This window comes from Bidens hawaiensis, unplaced genomic scaffold (assembly GCF_021521415.1).
Source record: "Bidens hawaiensis isolate Kalapana, Puna unplaced genomic scaffold, B.hawaiensis_p1.1 tig00026821_1, whole genome shotgun sequence".
In the NCBI taxonomy this organism is placed as follows: domain Eukaryota; kingdom Viridiplantae; phylum Streptophyta; class Magnoliopsida; order Asterales; family Asteraceae; genus Bidens; species Bidens hawaiensis.
The window spans coordinates 138,959-161,740 of NW_027494313.1; the positions used below are offsets into that span (position 1 = coordinate 138,959).

The 22,782-nt window shown below is 34.5% G+C and overlaps 1 protein-coding gene across 1 annotated transcript; it reads right to left on the reverse strand.

Moving 5' to 3' along the window:
• Positions 1-17,651: 17,651 nt before the first annotated feature.
• LOC143574032 (ribonuclease 3-like protein 3) lies at positions 17,652-21,459 on the reverse strand. Its single transcript, XM_077058761.1, has 7 exons — positions 21,140-21,459; positions 20,242-20,391; positions 19,282-20,163; positions 18,517-18,666; positions 18,308-18,437; positions 17,994-18,237; positions 17,652-17,907 (listed from the first exon to the last, which is right to left on the reverse strand). Exons 1-7 carry the CDS (start codon positions 21,452-21,454, stop codon positions 17,733-17,735), a joined length of 2,046 nt encoding a protein of 681 aa, XP_076914876.1. The 5' UTR covers positions 21,455-21,459; the 3' UTR covers positions 17,652-17,732.
• Positions 21,460-22,782: the final 1,323 nt, after the last annotated feature.

Consider the following 22,782-nt stretch of genomic DNA (forward strand, 5'->3'; position numbering starts at 1 on the left):
TTCTTGATCGGTTTGAGCGGTTTTGTTCACTTGTGGGTGTTCAACCTTAGCTTTTTTTGGAAGTGGTTGAACTCGATCATCTTTCAAATTAGCCCACTAAAACCCCAAAATTATGTTATAATCTAAACACACACACATGCATATATGGGGTTGTAAACGAGCTGGTTCATTAGCTTACAGGAGCTCGACTAAAAAGTAACCCGAACCCAACTAACCCGAAACCCGACTAACCCGAACCTTAATAAGGTCCGGTTGCTGGTTAGTTTTCTTTTTTAAAAAACTCAATTAACCCAACACGATTAACCCAAAACGGATCGGGTTGACCCGATTAACACCCCTACACACACAGACCATAGTATGACTAAAGTGAAGTGATTAATTACCAGAGTATCGACCAGTTCATTATTATCAAAAGTAGGATCATACAAAAAATCAATTTTTCTATATTGATCATCTTGAGGTGAAGATGGTATATAAGGTGAAACGTCATCATTGTGCCTCAAGTCACTCGCTGATTGGTGGGGTGACTCAACGTCTTTTATCTACAATTAAAAAAGTAATATACATTAAATAATAATTATAATAATAATAATAATAATTATAATAATTAAAAATAACAACAATAATAATAATAATGCAAGAGAATATATACAACTATTGAGAAGTCAAATATGCCTTTAAGGCGTTTATGGGTCACTGAACGCTTTTACCAACGGTGTGACTCATTACACTAACTTTATTGGTGCATGTATGATTGGGGATTGGGAAACCCACATAGTGTGGCGTGATGGTATCTACTTTTACAATCAAACAACCCTCGTTTATGAGAATGTCTTGTATGATAATATCCTCTGAAGTAGGATATACACGTCCTTCAACAATGACTATTTTCGCAGACACATCAAAGTGCATAAACAATTCACACGCACGTAGATCCTGCAAAAACAAATAAAATTTAAATAAACGGTAAACCCAAAAAAAAGATAATCGGACCAGCCTTAAACCGATTAAAACCACACCAACAACCGAGCTCGGTCTACACTACTTATCAAACTTTCGGTACTTTGTTCGGTTTAAACTTAATGATTCTGATTCTGTTCAATTTCGGTACTTTATTCTTCGTTAATATTCAGCTTTCAGACCCTTTTATATATATATATATATATATATATATATATATATATATATATATATATATCACCTGAATAACTGCATGATCGATATAAGATGCACACCTAGAGTCACGAGAACATTGGGTCGCGTCTACACTTTGGCTCTCATCACATTCACCTTTAACCAATCCTCCAACAACGTGCGATGCACCTAAAAAAATAAATTAATATACTAAAATAACAGTATAACATTTAGCATTAAACTAAATTACCCATACATATGAATTTCATTACCTAATACACATGAATATAGTCGTGTTTGGCCGCTGTGCTCTGGTCTTTCATAATATGTTCCGTCTTCTTTCATCCTTTTCTCAGTACGTCCATTTGAAAAATTATAAATGTTATTACATAGAATGATATTATATTTAAAAATGTGTATGTATAAATTTACCAATTCGTTGACTACGTCATCGATTGTATCAGTTTTATACAAGCCAGTATCTTTGTATTTTCCTGCTCTAGCTGCGGCAAACAATTTAGAACGAAGATCTTGCAAAACTTCAAAATGTGGATTAACTGACACAAGTTGAGGCCATAAATGATCAATGTTATCCCGCAATCTACTCAATCCGCCACGTCCTGTTTTAGAGTGGTTTTTCTGTGCTTTTGCGCTTTTGATTGTTTTTTCATGTTTTTTCTACACAAAAAATCAACAAGTAATTACTAATTTTGCAAAAAATATAACAATTAATTACTATGCAAAAATATAACTATTTCATATCCTATGCAACAAATCACTAACTTGACATTTTAAAAAAAAGGCCCATTTCGACCTGTATCTATTTAACGAATTGAAACTTTCAAACACGACTTATCAAACATGAAACCATCTAGCATTTAAAACATACATTTCCCAATCTGCACAATTATTTTTGAAGTCCTTCATAGGTTATAAGTATAACATCACCAGCGGCCATAATATGAAGACGAAAAAATTAATAATATAAAATGAAAAAATAATAATATAAAATGTGTAAATAATCTTGATTATAAAAGTTTAGTGACACTACAGGTAAAACATCACTAGCAGCCATACATTTCTCACCAGGGGTCGGCTGGGCCAAATATTTAATTGTGTGAACGGGCCAGGTAAAAACGAAAATCTTGATTATAAAAATTAATAATATATCCTTCAACAGTACAAACATCAGGTCGATAATGGTTTCTAACATAACATTTTAAGATACCCATATATCTTTCAAAATGGTACATGTAGGTTAGAAATACATGACCACAAGTTTTAATTTCTCCTACGATATGGATTACTAGGTGAACCATCACATCAAAAAAAAGATGGAGGAAAGTACATCTCAAGCTCACATATGGTGACGACAATGTCTTCTTGTAATGCATCCAGTGACTCGGGATCAATAATTTTCGAGTGAATCTTGTTAAAAAAACAAACAAAGTTTTGTGATGGTATGTCGGACGTTATCTAGTAACAATTCACAGATTGCAATAGGAATCATATGTGTCATCAAAACATGACAATCGTGAGACTTTATACCAAGCAACTTACAGTCTTTCATCGACACCAGCCTTTTAATGTTTGTAGAATAACTAGATGGAACTTTAATGTCATGTAAACATTGACAAAACTTTTTTTTTTCATCTTTCCACATAGTATAGCACGCAGGTGGTAGATAAAAACCTTTGGCTGTCTCAATAGGAGCAAGCTCTTTACGTATTCCCATTTGTACCATGTCTTGACGAACTCTATACCCATCTTTAGTTTTCCCTGGAAGGTTTAACAAGAAGCCCAAAAGGCTGTCACATACATTTTTCTCGATATGCATAACATCTAGGCAATGTCTAACTTGTAATTCCTTCCAATATGGTAAATCCCAAAATATTGACTTTTTTTCCAATTGCCTTCGGTGGAAATAGTTGTTTTCTCGCCGCGAGCTATTTTCTCGCCGCGAGTTCGTTTCCCAGCACGGTATTTACATTTTTAACTCGGTCAATGGCATCAAATTGTTGCCTTATTGCTTCATGTTCTGAATTCCCGTCAAAATCCTTCTTCTTGTCTCGATAAATGTGATCACAAGGAAGGAATCGTGGATGTCGCATGTAGACGATTTTTTTGCATTTTCTCAAATGCTTTGAACTTGTCTCATTTTCACAAACAGGACATGCAAGGTAACCTTTAAAACTGTATCCTAACAAATTAGCATATGCTTAAAAATCACTTATAGTGCAAAAAATCATGGCTCTCAAATTAAATCTCTCCTTTTTATAAGCATCATACACTTCCACACCAGTACCCCATAGAGTTTTTAAGTCATCAATCAACGGAGACAAGTAAACACAATGTCATTATCAGGTTGTTTCGGCCCCTGAATCAACAGTGACATCATTATGTATTTTTGTTTCATGCATAACCACGGTGGAAGATTGTAGATGCATAGAAGAACTGGCCACGTACTACGAAGACTACTCATGGTTCCAAACGGGTTGATTTCGTCTGAACTAAGTCCAAACCGTATTTTTCAAACCTCGTTTCCAAACTCTGGATACATATTATCAATATTTTTCCAGAGGTGAATCTACCACATGTCTTAATTTCCATCATTTACACGGTCATCTGAATGCCAACGCAATAATTTTGCTTTTTTTTGTTTGGAAATAATCATTTTACTCTCGGTATAATTGGTAAATACCACACCAATTTAGCCGGTGGTCCATTTTTCTTCACATCATTGTCAACTTCACCCGTTTCGGTTTTACGCTTATACCTCGACACACCACAATTAAAACACTTATGATAATTTTTGAACTTTTTTCTATTCAACATACAATCATTTGGGCATGCATGTATTCTTTTTTACTTTCAATCCCATCGGACACATAATTTGTTTTGCACCGTTTAACGAAACCGGTAACTCGTTATATTTCGGAAGCATTTCATGCACAACCTCTAATATATCCGTGAAACTTGTATCACTTAATCCATGCTTAGTCTTTATGTTAAACAATCTCAACACAGCACTAAGTTTGGAAAATTTCAAACAACCGGTATGTAATGGTTTTTCTGAATCATCAAAAAGACTTTTTAATTTGTCTAGTTCATCATCACCAACATAGTTTCTAAAACATGTCATTTAAATTATCATTGGTGTCATTTATTGAATTACGTTTATCGTCATTCTTTAAATTATTTGACGACGTGCCACGATCACCAGGTGACTCTCAATGCATTGACCAACCAGTGTATCTAGGCTTAAACCACGAGTCATCAAATGAAACTCTATTTCATTGATATTATCAAATCTTTTGTAATTTTGACATTCCCTACAAGGACACCAAATCATTTCATCTCCACATTTCACTTGATTATCTTTGTCAGCTTTAAGAAAATCTTAAACGCCATTTATATATGTTTTGCTAGTAGTTGGAAGGCCATACATCTAGTCTTTACGATCCATCTGAAAAGAAAATAACAAATAAATATATGTATATGGTGTAAATTGGTGCTCTAAGGCGGCGGATCCTAACCCACTATTTGAAAAATATATCTCCTATGTATACATTTTAACAAGTTGACTATTTAAGAAAAAATCGGCAGCATTTCCCCTCAACTCCCCAAGTATGCGTATAAAACGCAAACTCGAAATAGTAGGAGGAAATAACTGCTGATTTTTTTTCTAAAATAGTCAACTTGCAAAATGTACACATATCCTAAACGATATATAATATCCAAAAAGCAGTCCCAAAATGAGACAATCCAAAATTTATCTCTACTAGATAAATTTTGGACGGGTATATACTCTAAAGGGTTATCCTATACGAAAGCATACAATATGTATAACTAATACATGTACATAAAATACATACATATGTATGTATGTGTGTATATATATATAAGTATATATATAAGTATATATATATATATATATATATATATATATTAACCGGAATTAAAAACCAAGAATTCTAAACCGAACCAAAAAAATCACAAGAAAACCACATCGAACCGCATCAAACGACACACACACACACCTAATCTATACTATATAATAAATAAAGGTTTTTATTGTCATATGTCATCACCAAAGTATTCCTTACAAAATTTTCCCTCATCTCTCTCCTATTAAATACAAAATTTTCATTCTCATCTCTCATTATAAATACATTTATCTTTCTTATTAATAGTTTTGCATTTCATTTTTCTCTTTTTAATCTTTAATTTTCTCTTTTTAATAAAGATATTATTAGTTGAAAAGGCAAGATTAACTTAAATTTAAAATTTCAATAAACTTTAACTTACTAAATATATGATTGTTTACTAAATTACATGTTATTTTCTTTCAAACTCTTAAAGGCAAATTCACTATCAATGTATTCTCAGTATTTATATTAATTTAAACAAGCGAATTTTTTAACCGGTCAAAGTATTAAACATGGTTCAAGTAAAAAATATTTATAATTAGAATGTTTCGATCACGGGTTGGTTTAAAAGTAATCATTTACAACTTCTTTTTTTAATTGATTGTTTAAACAACTCATCATTTATGTTACGTTCATCATCTTAAAAATTCACAAAAATATAAACACCAGACTACATGTTTTGGTTTTCAGGTGGATAATACAACTTTTTATATTTGGAATACAAATGTTTGACATTAGAACACTGTTAATCAAATGACAAATTGACTCTGTATATCCTTCTACTATTGGAGATTTCAAAAATATAGATTTCTTTAGTATAACGAGTTGTACATGCACCAAAAAATTAGGTCGTTCAAGAAATTAACAAACGTTAGTTATCCATGTTTATGTGAGATGAAAAATATTACTATTTTTCAGATGGTATCTATCAGACATAAAATGATACGTTACAAGAAGGTATTAGTTTCCTGTTGTTTTAAATTGCCTTAAAATCTAAGGTTGTCAAGTCATATGTTAGTCCTAAAAGCCGATGTTGAAGTGATGTTGCTTAAAATATTAACTAGAAAATTGGTCTATGCAATGAAACTAAACTACATATGAAAATACAATATGATAATCGTGCAATAGAAGCCGAAATCATATCCAAAAGTAATATTGGAACTCATACTTTCATTCTTAAAAATAATCCTACACCGTTAGATAAAATAATTAATTTCAAAGAATGAAATTTTCACTTTATTTTTATTTTGCAATGAAGATTAATAAAAGCTAAAGTCAATCAATCATTATAGATAGTTGGTTTCTTTTTTAAACAATTTATTTTAGTTTATGATCAGTTATGCGTTGTATTATTCAAAGTTAAAAACAGAAATAATAAGAAACTACTAAGTTTTTATATAAAAAGTAAAATTGCAAATAAAACTACAAATACTGTGTATAAAGAAATGTTTTGAGATTCATGAATTTTGTAACAACTTTTTATTTCCATATTGTGTATTTTGTAATTTATTCTATCATATAATATATCTTTATATTTGTTGAACATATTTTTTTAAATTTATATTGTGTTATTATTTAAATAAATTTATTTATTTATTCTAACCCGTGTGCTACACGGGTAACTAACCTAGTATATATGTCTATATAGATACACACATATCTAATATACATATATATAAACACTAAAAAAATAAATAAAAACACTATTTTTAGACTAGATAAACAATTTATATATTAAAATAATGAGTAAAAGCTATAAATACTAAGTCAAAATCAAAGTTTTTGGTACCTCATAAATGTGCTTTGAAAGCTTTTAAGAGACTTGATTGAGAGTATAATAATGGAAGATTTGGATGAGAGTAAAAGCTATTAATTTTCATATACCTCATATATGTTAAGAGCCGTTACTGTACATATATTGGAGGGGATTTTAAAATTGAAACTGGAAGGCTTTGAAGCGGTTTATTAAAAAACCGCTTTTAATATTTGATGACTCCACTTAGAAGTGGATTTTATAACCCACCGCTTCTAATCAAAATTTAGGAGCGCTTCTAAAGCATATGTTCTGTAGTATTGTGTTTTACGGAGATTTTCCATTATTTCTTCATCGTACACCCAAGACCTCAATATCAAGTTTGAAAATCAATCAACTTTTGATATCCTCATTTTTTGTGTATTTGTTTAATTGTTGTGATTTATTACCGCCAATAAATTTTTGGCATTTCGATCTATTCAGCCATCGATGGAAAACACAAAGCAGAAACTCTCACAAGTTGTTCATGTACATGTAAGTTTATGTTGTTTACACCATTTTCTAATGTTATGTATGACTGTATGGGCTATACTTGTTTTTTTGATTTTTTGTTTTTTTATGTTTCTTTGTTTTTTTTTGATTTGTTTAGTTTTGTGTACATGTTGCTAAAATTTTCAATATTCATGATGTGACTGGCACGTTTATCTTGTCTTCGGGTATGCAAAGTATAACAGTTTTTTAAGTCTTTCAATCATTTCTAAATATTTAATGGTCTTGTTACAGAACCAAAATGCTCATGAGGCAATTGTGGAATTTATTGCTGCGATTTTTCATTTTTCTGGTAAGCCCATCGTTGTATCGAATCAATATGGTGATATGAAAACAATTAAGTAGGCACCGCTATACACCGTCGGCAGTCTTGATTACATGTAACTTTCTAAAGCTATCACATTTTGATCGTTTTGTTGAAGCTAGGGCTAATCTCATAATCAATACTAATACAAAAGTAATAGTTATGTGTTAGTTTAGATAATAGAAGGTTGTTTAGGGAATAAAAGGTTGTTGCATGTTTTTTTGTGTAAATGCAAGTGTTTTTAAGCTGACAATGATCCTAGGCTGTTAAAGTCACCATTGATGTTTCCTCGCAGTTGATGTATTCAACAAACGATACATCAATACGTTACGAGATGAATACGTTAAACCAATACTTTGTTGAATACATTATGGTGAATAAATTGAGCTAGAGAGAATCCGGCATGGTAACGACACATGATAATTTAGGCTCGGATCTCCACTGTACAATGAACTGGAGCTGCCTATACATAGGCTATCAGCTCCCATTCGTTAAGTTAACACCATTCGTTATGTTTCCATAACAAATGGGTAATACCTTAACGGATAAGCTATCATTCGTTATATTACATAATGGCCTCCATTCGCTATACAATCCATAGCGAATGGGCTGGTATTAATCTAACGACTGAGCATCCATTCGTTATCTCTTCATAACGAATGAGCTCATAACTTAAAGAATAGCCTAGTCTATAACGAATGGACCAATTCGCTATACAAACCATAGTGAATGACCATATTACATTAAACATAAAGACTAGTCTATCTATAATTTATTCGATCGGCTACGGACACCAAAATCATGCACTAACAGACTCCCCCTTTTCCATAGTTATCGAATGTTTCAACCTTGAACTCTTTTTACTGCAAACTATCAGCCACAATTAATGCCATTTAATGCATTAACAAATTCCTCATGACTAATGATTATCGGGCTTGTGCAGATAGACAAATCATTAAATCTTTTCAGCAAACCAATAACTGTAGCATCTCATATCAGATCTCCCCCTCAAAGTGAGCAACTGTTGGAGATCATCCAGATCATCCACTGACATATGATATGGTTCAATCTTTCAACAATCAGCAGCAAGTGATCAGCTATCCATCAACACCGGTAAAGAAAACATATCTTTACATTTAACCTCGTCACACATCTTCATGAACAACCCGATCATTTAACATATTTCACTTCGGTTTTCCCACTCTTGATAATGTGTATCCCAAATAACTCATTGAAGCTCTTCTACATCCCATTCACAAAGATGAACTAATGTTTTGGGCATATGATTCAGAGTTCCAACCTCCATTAATGTGACAATCGTCAATTTCAGGTTAACTCCGTTAACTCAACTCCGTCAATTCAAACTTAAAGATCATTGAATCTATAATGCACACCTCATTACATTTAAACTAGGGTTTAAATGACGCTTGACACTTATTACATGTGTAGTCTTTCGGGAATTGCACCGAAACGCAAACGAGTTGACGCAAACAATTGGTGAATAAACGAAAAACGTCAAAACAATAATTATGTGATAATTATGTGTTAGACTTATGCGTCAAAACATTGTTATAAACGTTAACTCAATGTGCTAGAACTAGTTAATTAAGCTAGAAAAGTAACATTTGAAAGTGGAGGGACATAGATGTAACATGATTATTATTAATAATATTATAAAACCCTAACTCTTCTCTCTCTTTCCCTCACAAAACCCGACGGCAGCCTCTAAACCCCCCCCCCCCCCTTGTGATCGGCCTTCATACACACACATATCCTTTGATTTTTGATCTTGGTTTTCACAATTGAAGCATCCTACATCCGTTTCTAGCCACCTTGACCTTCCTATTGCTTGTGTTGGTGTTTTTGAAGGTATAATTGTGAACCCTAGGTTCCGAAAATCTTCATATAATGTGCTCATATGATTTTTGTTTGATTTGATGATGTATTGATGATGATTTGATAACTTGAATTGATATTATTACATGTTAATTGTTGTGTCTTTGATTTTGAGGTCAAATAAAACCCTAACCATGTATGTATGGTGTAATTGATATGCATGGATAGTGGTTATGGTGTCTAGAATGTTATATGAATGAATTGTGGTCTATAGATGGTTAATATGTTGAGTTTTGTTGCAAACAGTTTCTGGACAGATTGTGTTGTTGATGTTCAATTGACTGTAACGGGGTGTAAATGTGAAAATTGGTTGAGATTATTGATACTACAGTAAACTAGGTTGAGTCTAGTTTCTAAAGAATATAAATTTGCAATTTTTGAACGTGTAAAGGTTAACATTTATGATTTTACAAAAACGTTGTGCAAATCTGAGTTGTGAGACCTGCTGTTAGGTTGTTTTGTAAATATTATATCTCATGAACTACGAGACCAATTGGGTTGGTTCCACTTCTGGAAGTTGACTTGTTGAGTTAGAAACCTAACCCAAGTGGTCTTGCATTTTTTGGATTTTTCATTTAACGGAAATTTCAAATAACATTCTGTTGCGCATAAATTTGACTGTTGTGAGTTTGCTGTAATGTTTTGATCATTGTGAGAAACCTATGTGGAATAAAAATAAAATAAAATATGTTCTGAAAACCTAATACATGTATGCTTTTGTGATGATTTTTGATGAATTAATTGAGATGCTATGATCGGTGGTATAGTATAATATTTCAAGTAGAATTCTGTCTCGGTAAAGTTAACTGCCGAACTTTGTGAAAATGCATGAAAAGTGCTAGTTGCTAGTTAATTATTATGTTTTGACCAAATTGCCCATGCGGGGAATACTTGCTAAATAAGTGTGGTATTTTGACCAAATTGCCCCTGCGGGGAATAGTTGCTAGTGATATACATTATTAATACATGACACGTAAATAATTGTTCACACATGTATCGTATCACAAATGTACTTGTTAAGTCACACACGATTCACAAACGAAACACGAAACGTAATTTGTGCATAGGTGTTATGTGCCGAGTCTAGAGACTCGATAATAGTTCCGACACTTAGAAAATCTCTTTGTTGTTTTAGAACGCTAGAGAGAGTTTTCTGTGACGCGCTTCACTTGGTGATTTATTTTTGGGAATTCTTCGCAAACAGTGAGTTTCACTTACCCCTTTAAACTGTTTTAAACGCTTTTCACTTGGGGGAGATAACATACTCCGAAAAACGCATTTAAGATTTTGTTAGTAAATTATATATCACTTGTAAAGGCTAAGTGGCAAACGAAACAATTGAAGTCCTACACATCGAACCGGTTAATATTTGGATAATAGCGAGTCACTGTTGAGTAGTACTACTGGGTTTGACAAACCCCACCCAACGCTAAGCTCGACTGGAGGTCGAGTGGGTTTAATTTTGGCTAACACATTACCATGGTCTGGATGACCTGGTGGCAAGGCACTTGATAAACAGTCAGCTTCGGTGTCGAACACTTAGTAATACTTGTTGTATAGGCTAGCTACCTATCGATATATAATTGATTTAACACTATCTGGTAACGCAAAACGCTAAACGCAAAATGTTGAACGCTGAACGCAAAACGATAAACGCTTTATTTTATATAAACTTGTGAACTCACCAACCTCGTGTTGACACTTTTAGTATGTTATTCTCAGGTAGCCGAGGCGGGCGCGCGGTATAGGATCATGCATTGCTTGAAAACGCTTTTGTTATGCAAACTATTTTAAAACTGTTATCATTGGGTTTAAGTCGTCCTGCGTGACGCAACTTTTGTCTTTTGGTTTTTTTTTACGCTTCCGCACTTATTTTCATTTAAACGTTTTTATGGTTTGATTATAACTAATGATTCCGATCCTGTTAGTTCACCTCCTCTGACGGTAAAACTCCGTTAGTGGATTTTGAGGGTGTGACAATTAATAAACCCTGAATGGTCAAATTCTTCAATCCAATGACAAGACTCGTATATTCCTCTGTAAGATCAACCCGTTCGAGAATCGTCCCCTTCAACAGAATTAATCCGCCGAACACTCGTAGCCAACATAGTCAGGATCAAAGTCCCTCATAAAGAAGTAAACGGATAGATACTCGTATCCCACATAGTCAAGTTTCAATCCCGCACAAACAAATCAGCCATCAAAGAACAATTGTGGTCTTGAACTCAGTCAAACGTAGCTTTGCAATCATGAATTACCACCCATATTGCAGTAATTTTTCAAGAAACCCTTGCAAACGTAGGAGGATACAAGCCAATTAAACTCATATGAAAGTTTTATCTCTCCCATTTCTTCACAAATTCAGCAAGGTCTTGACCAATCTTCACAAATCTCAAACAAACTCCTCTTCAAATTACACGTGGTCTTCCCCTCGGCCAGTAGATACGCGTAAAGAGTCGGTCAGAAAATATGTCACCAAAATTTGCAAGAAGAGTACCCAATACATTAAGAATATCCTAGAAAAATTTCGATTAAGAAAAGTTTTCTAAAATATTTTTTTTACATAACGAATGACCTCTCATTCGTTATCTCCATACGTTAAATTGATCACCATTCATCAAAACAGTATCTCATTCGTTAGAACAGTGTCCACATACGTTAACAACCCTCATTCGTTATAAATTAACCTCATCATTCTTTATAACAGTTGAACGAATGAGATCCCATATGTTAAAGATCACATTCGTCTGATCCAATAACGATTGAACCCACATTCGTTATAAATAACCATTCTCATTCGTTATAATAGTTACACGAATGGACTCATACGTTAAGAAATCCACATTCGCATGATCCAATAACGAATGAGCCCACATTCGTTTGATCTGATAGGGATTGAGTCTCCATTCATTATACCCATAATTTAAACACATTCGTTAAACTCCATAACGAATGACCTTCTTAAATTAACGAATGGCCTCCATTCGTTAAAATTCCGTAACGAATTGCTACAGTAACATAATGAATGGGTTGTTGGATCTGTTACTGTTCACCGGAAAAACGTTTTTCGTCGGAAAATAAAGTTGGATCGCCGAATAATTCAGTTATCTCACCGGAATCTGCACATTCAAGCTTCATCCATGGTGAAATCATCAAATCACCATAATAAATTACCAAATTGATCCACGAAGACTCAGAATTTCACCACGATCACGAATCTATCATCAATTTAACGTAATAATCATTGATTCAATACCAATTGAATCAAACAGTAACTTGTTAATCAATGGTGAAACCTTCAATTCACCATAATTAAACACAAAAATCATCAGAAAGCCTCGTATTACCTCAATGAACACGAATCTACCATCAATTCCATCAGTAATAACTTAATTTGATCTAAATCTGACCAAATTATACCAAAACCCAATGAACAGGAAGAACAAATCTCATATCTGAATCATACCTTAAATTGGTGCATCGAGAGCAGCCATCTGCTCTGATATCACTTGAGAATGCTTATAACTTTGAGCTTCAATACGTTAATTAATTCATACCGATAGACTTAGGATCTAGTTATGTGATATGTGTAGGTGATTAACAATAGATTAATTAGAACGAAGTGTTGAGTATAGATTTGGGCAGAGTAACAGCTTGAGAGGATATTACATAAACACTTGTTAAATTATGTAGACTATAACAGTCAATATATAGAAGACGAATGCCATTCGTTACACATCCCGTAACGAATGGCCACATTCATCTTCATTTCAATAAATAGTATAATGAGTATAGCGAATGACTCGTTCGCTATACCCCATTTATCAACATTCCTTGACCAACGGATACAGAATAATAACGATAAGGTCCATTCGTTAAACATTCTTAATGAATGGACACAAACAATAACTTAAAGCCTCATTTGTTAAACATACTTCACGAATGAGCATACATAAACTAACGAATGAGACTGGTAATTACCAAAATGTCCTTACATTAATATAATACTAAATTGCATAGATTACAAAGACTCGAGACGACCAAAACCGTGCACTAACATTAACATCACTCAAAGCCAAACGTTTGGCGCCTCGCACTACCAAAGGAATAAGAAAAATCTTACCATTCAAGTTTTAAACTCTCAGCATTCGCGAGATCTGGGAGATTAGGGAATTTTTATAAAATTTTAAACCCCCTTTCATAAACATGCAATCTTCATGTTGGTGTGATGGTAGAGTGGGGGAGACGACAGTGGTGGTGGTGAGGAGAAGAAATTAAGGACGAAGATGAGTTTTTAAAATTTAATTACCTTTTTCATTTGCCCGCCTCAACTTCGATAAATGACATATTTTACCCCACAACTAAACGGGTGAGTTCGTGTTAGGAAAATAACAATTGGTGAAGGCCAATAAGGTGAAAGTTAGGATTAAGCTAGAAAATTTCTTAAGTTAAAATTAATATCGGCCAATAAACAAAGTATGAATTATTAAAGTCCAATATCCTTTATTAACCAATAATATCAATCTTTAACCAAGATATCATTTTGTTTCTCCAATGCAAACAATATAAAGGAAAAAGTTTTCCTTCACGCTATGATAAGATGCAAACAATTGTCCAGCCAAAATTGAGTCTTATCCCATCAAAGGCTATGTGTAGTGAAGGGGTTATAAAATAGGGCGTTTTGTGCCATGTGACGTCAGTCAGCAAAATATGGGTTTTTTATTTTAGGGGTGTAATGATGTTGTAGCCCATATATATATATATATATATATATATATATATATATATATATATATATATATATATATATATATATGTAAGACACATTGAATATAATAATAATAAAACAAAAGAAAGAAAAGGCGAGAAGATATTGTCGCCACCCCCCACAATTCGCCCAAGGGGGCGTGTTGTAGCCCCCTTGTCGCCCCAAAACCTCAAATTTGTAGCCCACTACGGGTGGCCTAACTACACCTACAACCTTTCCACCATCCGTAAATTATCAATTGAATCATCCTCCTCCATTTGCTGATACTCCTCCAAGTCCTACATATAGATTTTTTTTTAACTAGAATGGTACCCCAAATTTAAATCATCATCATCATCATCATCGTACTTAGTAAATCCCACCAATTATAAAGTTATGGTAGGGTATAAGCAGGGTCAGATGTAGACAACATTACCTCTGCCCCCTAGGAATATAGAGGCTGCTTCCGGTGAGACCCCCGACTCGATAGTAGTTTTACATCAAGTCTTGGACATAAGACACATAACACTCAACCATCCGGACACCGCCTGATTGGTGCATGTACCTTTGTCTTTCGTACATCAACGCCACCATATGATGCCTGATTAACCTTTCGCCACTTTTAACGTTATTTTCAAGAAAATAGTAAAATAACGTCATAATTAGTGCAATATCACTTTTACCTACCCGAAGGCCCACACATAAATACATTATATGCGCGCACCACAACCAGGGCGTAAAACAAACCCAAATGGGTTGTGTTGGGCCGGGTCAATATGGATAACTTTTGAAATTGAGATGAGTCAAGATGGATAAAAAGAATTTTGCAAGAAGGTCAAAACGAGTTGGGAAAATGCTAAGGATTTTTGGTTATGGATTAGAATGAGTTTGAGGAGGGTGGGATGTAGGCACACCGTAGCTTTGCTATTGGTGAGTTTCCACCGGGTATGATTGATTGATTGATTGAATTTTTTGAATTTATTTTTGAAGGGTTTCTAAAACCTTGTGTATTTTAACATTCATTTGGTCAAGATAGGTAACTTTACCCATCTTGACTCAAGGCCATCTTAACCCTTTATTTTACGATCTATCCTAACCCATACCCATCCTAACCCAAACTCATTCTAAACCCAAATCCAACCCAACCCTTTCATATTGCCACCTCTACTTAAAAAGAGATGTTCATCATCATCATCATCATCATCATCATCGTACTCAGTATATCCCACCAATAGCAAAGCTATGGTAGGGTCTGAGGAGGGTAAGATGTATACAGCCTTACCTTCACCCTTTAGGAATAGAGAGGCTGCTTTCGGTGAGACCCCCGGTTCGATAGTAGTTCTGCATCAAGCCTTGGACATAAGGCACAAAACACTCAACCATCGAGACACCGCCAATTGGTGCATGTACCCTTGTCTTTCGGCTATCAACGCCACCACATGATGCCTGATTAACCTTCCGCCACTTTTAACGTTATTTTCACGAGATTAGTAAAATAACGTCAAAATTAGTGCAATTTCACTTTTGCCCACCCGAGGGTTTACAAATATATACATTATATGCACGCACCGCAAGCATGGCGATAAAAAAAGGATGTTCAACTGTTTTTATATTTCGTTCACTAACACATTGTCTTGCCAAAACTGAGTCTTATTCCCATTACCTAACAACACCCGCAACCTTTCCACCATCCGTAAATTATCAATTGAATCATATATAAGAATGGTGATAGTGTGTTCTTGTTGTACTCCTCTCCATAATAAAATTCCAAGGTCGAAGCCCTATTAAAAAGAATGGACGATCTAACTGCGATGAGAGATCTTTAATCTATTTTCTATAAACCACCAGAAACCGCATTTGTGACATTATCAAATCAATGAATTGCAAGTTTACCTAGTCAAATGATTTGTCAATATCAACTTGGAACAACATCATTTTCATGTTTGTCTTTTTACACTAAGTCACTAACTCGTTTAGAATCAAACATCTTCTATAATATACAAAGGTTTTGACAAACTATCGCTAGATGAAGAAACGTCCTTTCTAAACAAAAATAAGGAATTTAAATGGTTTTAAACTATAAACAAATTAATGTTTATCAAAGGTTTAAACTATAAAACCAGAGCTAACAATGTCTACAATTACCCAATAAAGATATAGGTATTCTTGAAAATCTTTAGTTATAGGTTAAGCATTCGAAATAGCAAAGATTTTTAGAATAGAAATCACCAACTGAACAGATTTGTGAATACGTTAAACTCTTAAACTTTTAAACAAACTGATTTACCCTAACATGGTAAACCGATAGTTGGTCTTAAAGAATCAAAAACATTAGCATGGGATAATCAAATCCCTAAAACCTTATATGATCAGACTAAATACACATATGTCTGCATTGGTTACCGGTAGACATACAAGAAAAGAAAAAGAAATCAAAGTTTGAGAAACACCTTTTAGAAAATATGGGTTTCAAAATTTAAATCGAAATCAAATCAATAACCACCGTTGATGGCCATTCAGTAGGTTCCTATTGTCAGCCTTGGCATTATAAACACGATGTTGGTACTTGGTAGTATGAACCGGTTGGTGCTGGTGGTCCGTTTTACCAACAGTGTATCAAATCAGTGGGCTTTTTCTTTCAATTCAATGGTCTTCCTTATGATTTTTTTTATTATTATTCTTTTTTTTTTAAATTTGTTTTCTATTTGTCAATTGTTGCATATTTAAAAGCTTTGCAAGCACAATTCTTGAAACCGAATTTTAATAACAATTTGGGTTAGACGTTCTAGAACTTTCAACGGTTCGAATTTTTTTACAATTCACTAAAAAGTTATTAAAGGTCTAATCTAAAAACCGTCAAAACCAGAGAGTCTTAACAATACACATACTTGAATGATATTCGTAATGTGAAATATGACTCAAAATGTACCTTAAAACACTCATAATGTGCACAAAAGATCAAATCAAAGCATGCATGGTCTAATTTTGGTTGGTTGTGTCCGGTTAAGTTTTCCACTTAAGCCGACCTAAGTTTAATTCTTAGGTATCGTTTGTAAAATGTTCATAACTAACTTACATGACACGTGGTTTATGTGACCGGAAGATCAAAACTTTAACACCTTAGTAAAAGCCCTTGTTTTCAAATGCTGCCAACAGCCGGCACCTAAACCTTAAGTTGTCATACCGCCGTTTCCCAACTTAGATTAAATCGAGTTAGACTCGGTGTGCTCTATGATGTGCAACATGAACAAGCTCTAGTCAAATTCAATCTTTGAATAACCAGATAAAACTCAATTAGCAGCCAATTAATTATGACATCAAAAGTATATATACCCGGACTCGATAAAGTTTGATTCTAATGAGCTAATGAGTGTCCGCGCGTCAAACATGTTACATAGTTAATAAACAAGAAACCAGTGCTCACGCATAGCCCAACTTTTGCAAAGCACAAAGCATCGCCGAAGCTGCAGAATTCTCAGCGTCCTTTCGTCTAGACCTCTCCTTTCCATTCACCGTTAAACCTGCATCAGAAAGATTGATTGCAACAGACGCTACAAACCGTTTATCATGTGACGGACCCAATTCTTGCTCAACTCTAAAAATTTAAACAAAAAGAATCACATTAAACAGGTGGCAACATAATTAATGGAAAAAATGTAAAACTTGTAAGTTGAAACATACTTGTAAGTTGGCGTTGACCACTTTTTCTTGCTGCAAAGTTGATATAGTTTCTGTTTCGCAGCTTCAGTCTCCATTGATTCATTGAAATTAACAATAGTTTGAAGACTTGTATCACCGCTTTTAGGTTTACTCATTTTTGACAAGGCTGCCTCGGCTGCATGAAGCTTTGCGTTCTCTTTTGTCCCCGACGAGCCAGTTGCAAAAAATGTACCATCCACATATACATTTGCAACTGTTTTGTCACCTACAAGTTTTAACAGAATAAATATTAATAATAAAACAAATTAGATTTAAATGAACAAATTAGCTCTCACCCTTTATACTGTATTGTATATCAACTTGCTTCCCATCCTTTTGACACGCCTTGTATAAAGCAGTAATCGGTTGCGGTTCAGCCAAAATGACATCAAGCATCACTAACGGTTCAAGTATTGGTTTCAATATCTGAAAGTTTTAGCTCTCCTTAGTTTTATTCAAAAACCAAAACAAGTAACCAAAAACGAACAAATTCACAGAAACTCACCTGCCACATATTCGGCAAGTCGAACCCCAAATCAATAAACACAGCCGCCGCCACTGATTCAACAATATCGGCAAGCACTTTTGGAGCTTTTATATGGCCACCATACACAACCATATCTTCTTCTTCCACTTCAACCAAAAAATCACAAACCTAACAAAATCAAACACCAAAAGTCCCCGACTTCATTAGCAATCAATCTGGTAGGGGTGTTCAGTCTTCAAATCGGACTCGAAAAACTCAAAATTTGATTTGGCAATTACAAAAATCAGGAAGGGGTGTTCAGTATTAATGAGGGTTTGAAAACATCTTATTAACTTAATGTCCTATTCAAAAACCAATAAGTAGAAAGTGTTTGGCAATTACAAAATCCAATTTATTTTAGCCTTTGAAATGGTTAAAAAGCAGTTTTCTAAAAGACCTAAAGCCTGGCTTTTTCAAGTCTTTTTGTAAAAACAAATACACCAATAAGTTGTTTTCAAACTCAATACCAAACAACCTTTGAATTTCAATGTTTAAAATTGATTTCAAAAAAATATAGAAAGAATTTAAATTTTAAAGATTTAAAAGTCTAAAAGTTAAATAAATGTAGTCCTATAATTCAATATCCATTCAACTAATGTCTTAACCAATGAACCAATAAATTATGAATTTGCTGAATCTATTTCGAATTTGAATTCAAAATTTCAAAATTCTAATAATTCAAATATTCGAAATTCGACATTAACAAATAATATTAAAATCAGTGTACATAATAATGCAAAGTACCTTATCATTGAGAACCGTGGCTTTGTTGTGGTGGATGTACTTATGAAACCCGTGATGAACCGCAACCCGAGCTAGTTTCTCATTACTAATATTCGCAGCCCGGAGACGCGAGAGCACACCCGCGTCCATTTCCGAGTACGACAAAAAGAAAAATTTCGAAACCGCTAGAGCGAGAACCGCGTCGCCAAGGAACTCGAGCCGCTGATACGACAAACCGTCCTTGCAAGAAGAATGTGTTAATGCCTCTTCCAATAACCTCTTGTTGTTGAACCTATAACGCATTATAGATTCAACGGCTGCGATGGACTCTTGCATGTCTGTCACGGGTTGACCCACTGACTCAATGGGTTGCAAACATAAATCTGCGCCGTACATGTGGACAATCTTTTCTATCGGCTTACGTACGATCTTTGTCTTATTGGATATGCGACTGATGTTGTCGGAACTGTGTTTGGATCTGCAAAGTTCGTTTACTTTCTGTTTTGCAGCTTCAGTCTCAATTGATTCATTGATATTAACAATAGTTTGAAGACCTGTATCACAAATTTTAGATTTAGTCATTTTTGACAAGGCTACCTCGGCTGCATGAAGCTTTGCGTTCTCTTTTGTCTCCGACGAGCCGGTTGCAAAAAATGTACCATCCACATATACATTTGCAACTGTTTTGTCACCTACAAGTTTAAATAGAGTAAAATTTAATATCATCAAACTTAACTTAATGTAAGAAATTAGATATAAACACAAGCTCTCACCCTTTCGACTGTATTGTATATCAACTTGCTTCCCATCCTTCTGGCACGCCTCGTATAGTGCAGTAATTGGTTGCGGTTCAGCCAAAATGACATCAAACATCACTAATGGTTCAAGTATGCATCTTAATATCTGAAAATTTTAGCTCTCCTTATTTTATTCAGATACCAATACAAGTAATAAAAAACGAACAGATTCACAGAAACTCACCTGCCACATATTCGGCAAGTCGAACCCCAAATCAACAAACACAGCCGCAGCCACTGATTCAACAATATCGGCAAGCACTTTTGGGGCTTTTATATGCCCACCATACACAACCATATCTTCTTCTTCCACTTGAACCAAAAAATCCCAAACCTATCAAAATCAAACAACAAAAGTCCCCAACGTCATTATCAATCTTTCTCGTAGGGGTGTTCCATCTTCGAACTGGACTCCAAAAACTCGAAATTTGATTTGACTTGAATTTGAATTTCAATCTTTGAATTCGGTTTACAAAAAATATATATATACAAAAAATATATATAGAAAGCTTGTGTTTGGATGAGCTTCTAAAACTTGTTTATTTGCTTATTGGTTTGTTGAAAAGCAAAAACGATTTGGCAAAGCTCCTCCAAAAGCTTCAAATGCTCACCCAAACACCCCCGACTTCCAAAGAATAAAAAAGTTAAAAATATCTAGTCCAAATGCTTAACCCATGGACCCACAAATTATGAATTGTTGAATTTATTTCGAATTTGAATTCAAACTTTCAAAATTATAATAATTCAAATACTCGAAATTCGATACATTAAGACCATGTAGTGGTAGAGGGGCTATTTGGGGTTGGGGGGGGGGGGGGAACATTCGCACGTGACGCCACGTCAGCGTGAGGGACAATTTTCATTTTAGGGTGTACTTGTTTGTAGCCCAAAATCGCCTAATAATATAATATAATTATTATTATTTTTCTGATGTGTGCCACTTCACCAAGCCTGTGCACGTGGGTTCACATACCTGAGATAGCATCTTTGCACCTGGATTCACATGCCAAAATCTCCCTAAAATGGCCACACTCTACACAACCTAACAAATAATATTAAATTAAAATAATAATGCAATGTACCTTATCATTGAGAACAGTGGCTTTGTTGTGACGGATGTACTTATGAAGCCCGTGATGAACCGCAACCCGAGCAAGCTTCTCATTACTAATATTCGCAGCCCGAATACGCGAGAGCACACCCGCGTCCACTTCCCGATACAACAAAAAGAAAAATTCCGAAACCGCTAGAGCGAGAACCGAGTCACCAAGGAACTCGAGCCGCTGATACGAGAAACCATCGGTGCAAGAAGGATGTGTTAATGCTTCCTCTAACAGCCTCTTGTTGTTGAACCTATAACGCAGTATAGATTCAACGGCTGCGATGGACTCTTGCATGTCTGTCACGGGTTGATCCACCGACTCAGCGGGTTGCACTGCGCCGTACGTGTGGACAATCTTTTCTGTCGGTGGGTTACGTACGATGTTTCTCTTCTTCTTGGATCTGCGAGTGAGGTTGTTGGAACTGTGATTGTGAGTTGAGTTAAACCTTCGTTTCTTCATCTTGAATATCAACGACGTTGATGTTTTGGGATGTTAATGTTTGCCGTTTTTTGTCTTGTTTAACTCAAAAAGAGTTTGGTCAAAAGCCTAGTGGTGGGGGTTTATTTCAAAAACGGATTCGCTTTTAAATGGGGAATGGATGATTACATCCAAAAATATATATTTGATAGAATATAAATATAGCACTACTCACGTCTAAAAAAAAACACACCCGAAAAGGCAAAAATTTAGAAATTTAAAGCCCATCGATAAACAAAGCCTCGTTATTCGGGTACATCGATTGACAAATGATTAGGTATGTTACCCGACATGCTGTCAATTACAGGGAAAATTCACCGTCTGAAGGTCCACTATAGTAGAACCTCTTGTTTACGTATGACATTTTGTCACGAACAAGACCCAAACTAGTGACCTCGTCTAAAGAAAGTTACTAAGGTACCACTTAAACACTAATCCTTTGAGAAATTCAAGGCATGAAATTAAATAGACTAGTTCATATACGATAGCATAAAATAGTATATTAACATCAAAGGAATTAAAAAAATCACTTGCAACATAAATAAAGGTCGTGTTAAAAACCTACAATTTTGTTCCATATAAACTAGGTATTGTGCCCGACGCTTTGCATCTATAATAGGACAAATAAAACCTCACACGGCGGAAAATGCGAATTCGGTTGGTAAGTTTTTTGTCACCCTGGTGTTGAGCTATTTTTTTCTGCAGGACCTACCTAACACTATCGTAGTAGACGTTGTAATCGCAACTAATGCTATGATGTTACTCATATTAGAAGTACCAGCTAGCTAGCTGATACGTATGCGCATCAAGCGCACGAGCTGATGATGTCCATGAAGTTGAAGCCCATTCATATCTTTTTCACAAGAGGCCATGTCGATTAGCATTGTTAGACGGGGCTGACTTAGTGCATGCTTAACAATAGTATTTAGAAAAAAAAACATGTTATATGCACCATTTAGTCTCTACCATGATCTATATAAAATACGAAAAATCAAAGGGATACTTAGTCCAAACACCAATTACCTTTCAATCCTAAAGCCAGAGCACCAGATGTCTAGATCAAATGACCGTCACACTGTTGATTAGTTCTTCATGTAAGTAACATAAAACATGATATATATTAAACCTATGAATCTGTTACAGCA

Coding starts and splice junctions, on each gene's coding strand:
- LOC143574032 (XM_077058761.1), bottom strand. CDS start 21,454: ATGCAAGAGTCCATCGCAGCCGTTGAATCTATACTGCGTTATAGGTTC. Junction 18,438..18,516: donor ACTTGCCGAATATGTGGCAG/GTGAGTTTCTGT, acceptor TAAAACTTTCAG/ATATTGAAACCAATACTTGA. Junction 17,908..17,993: donor TGGTCAACGCCAACTTACAA/GTATGTTTCAAC, acceptor TTAAATTTTTAG/AGTTGAGCAAGAATTGGGTC.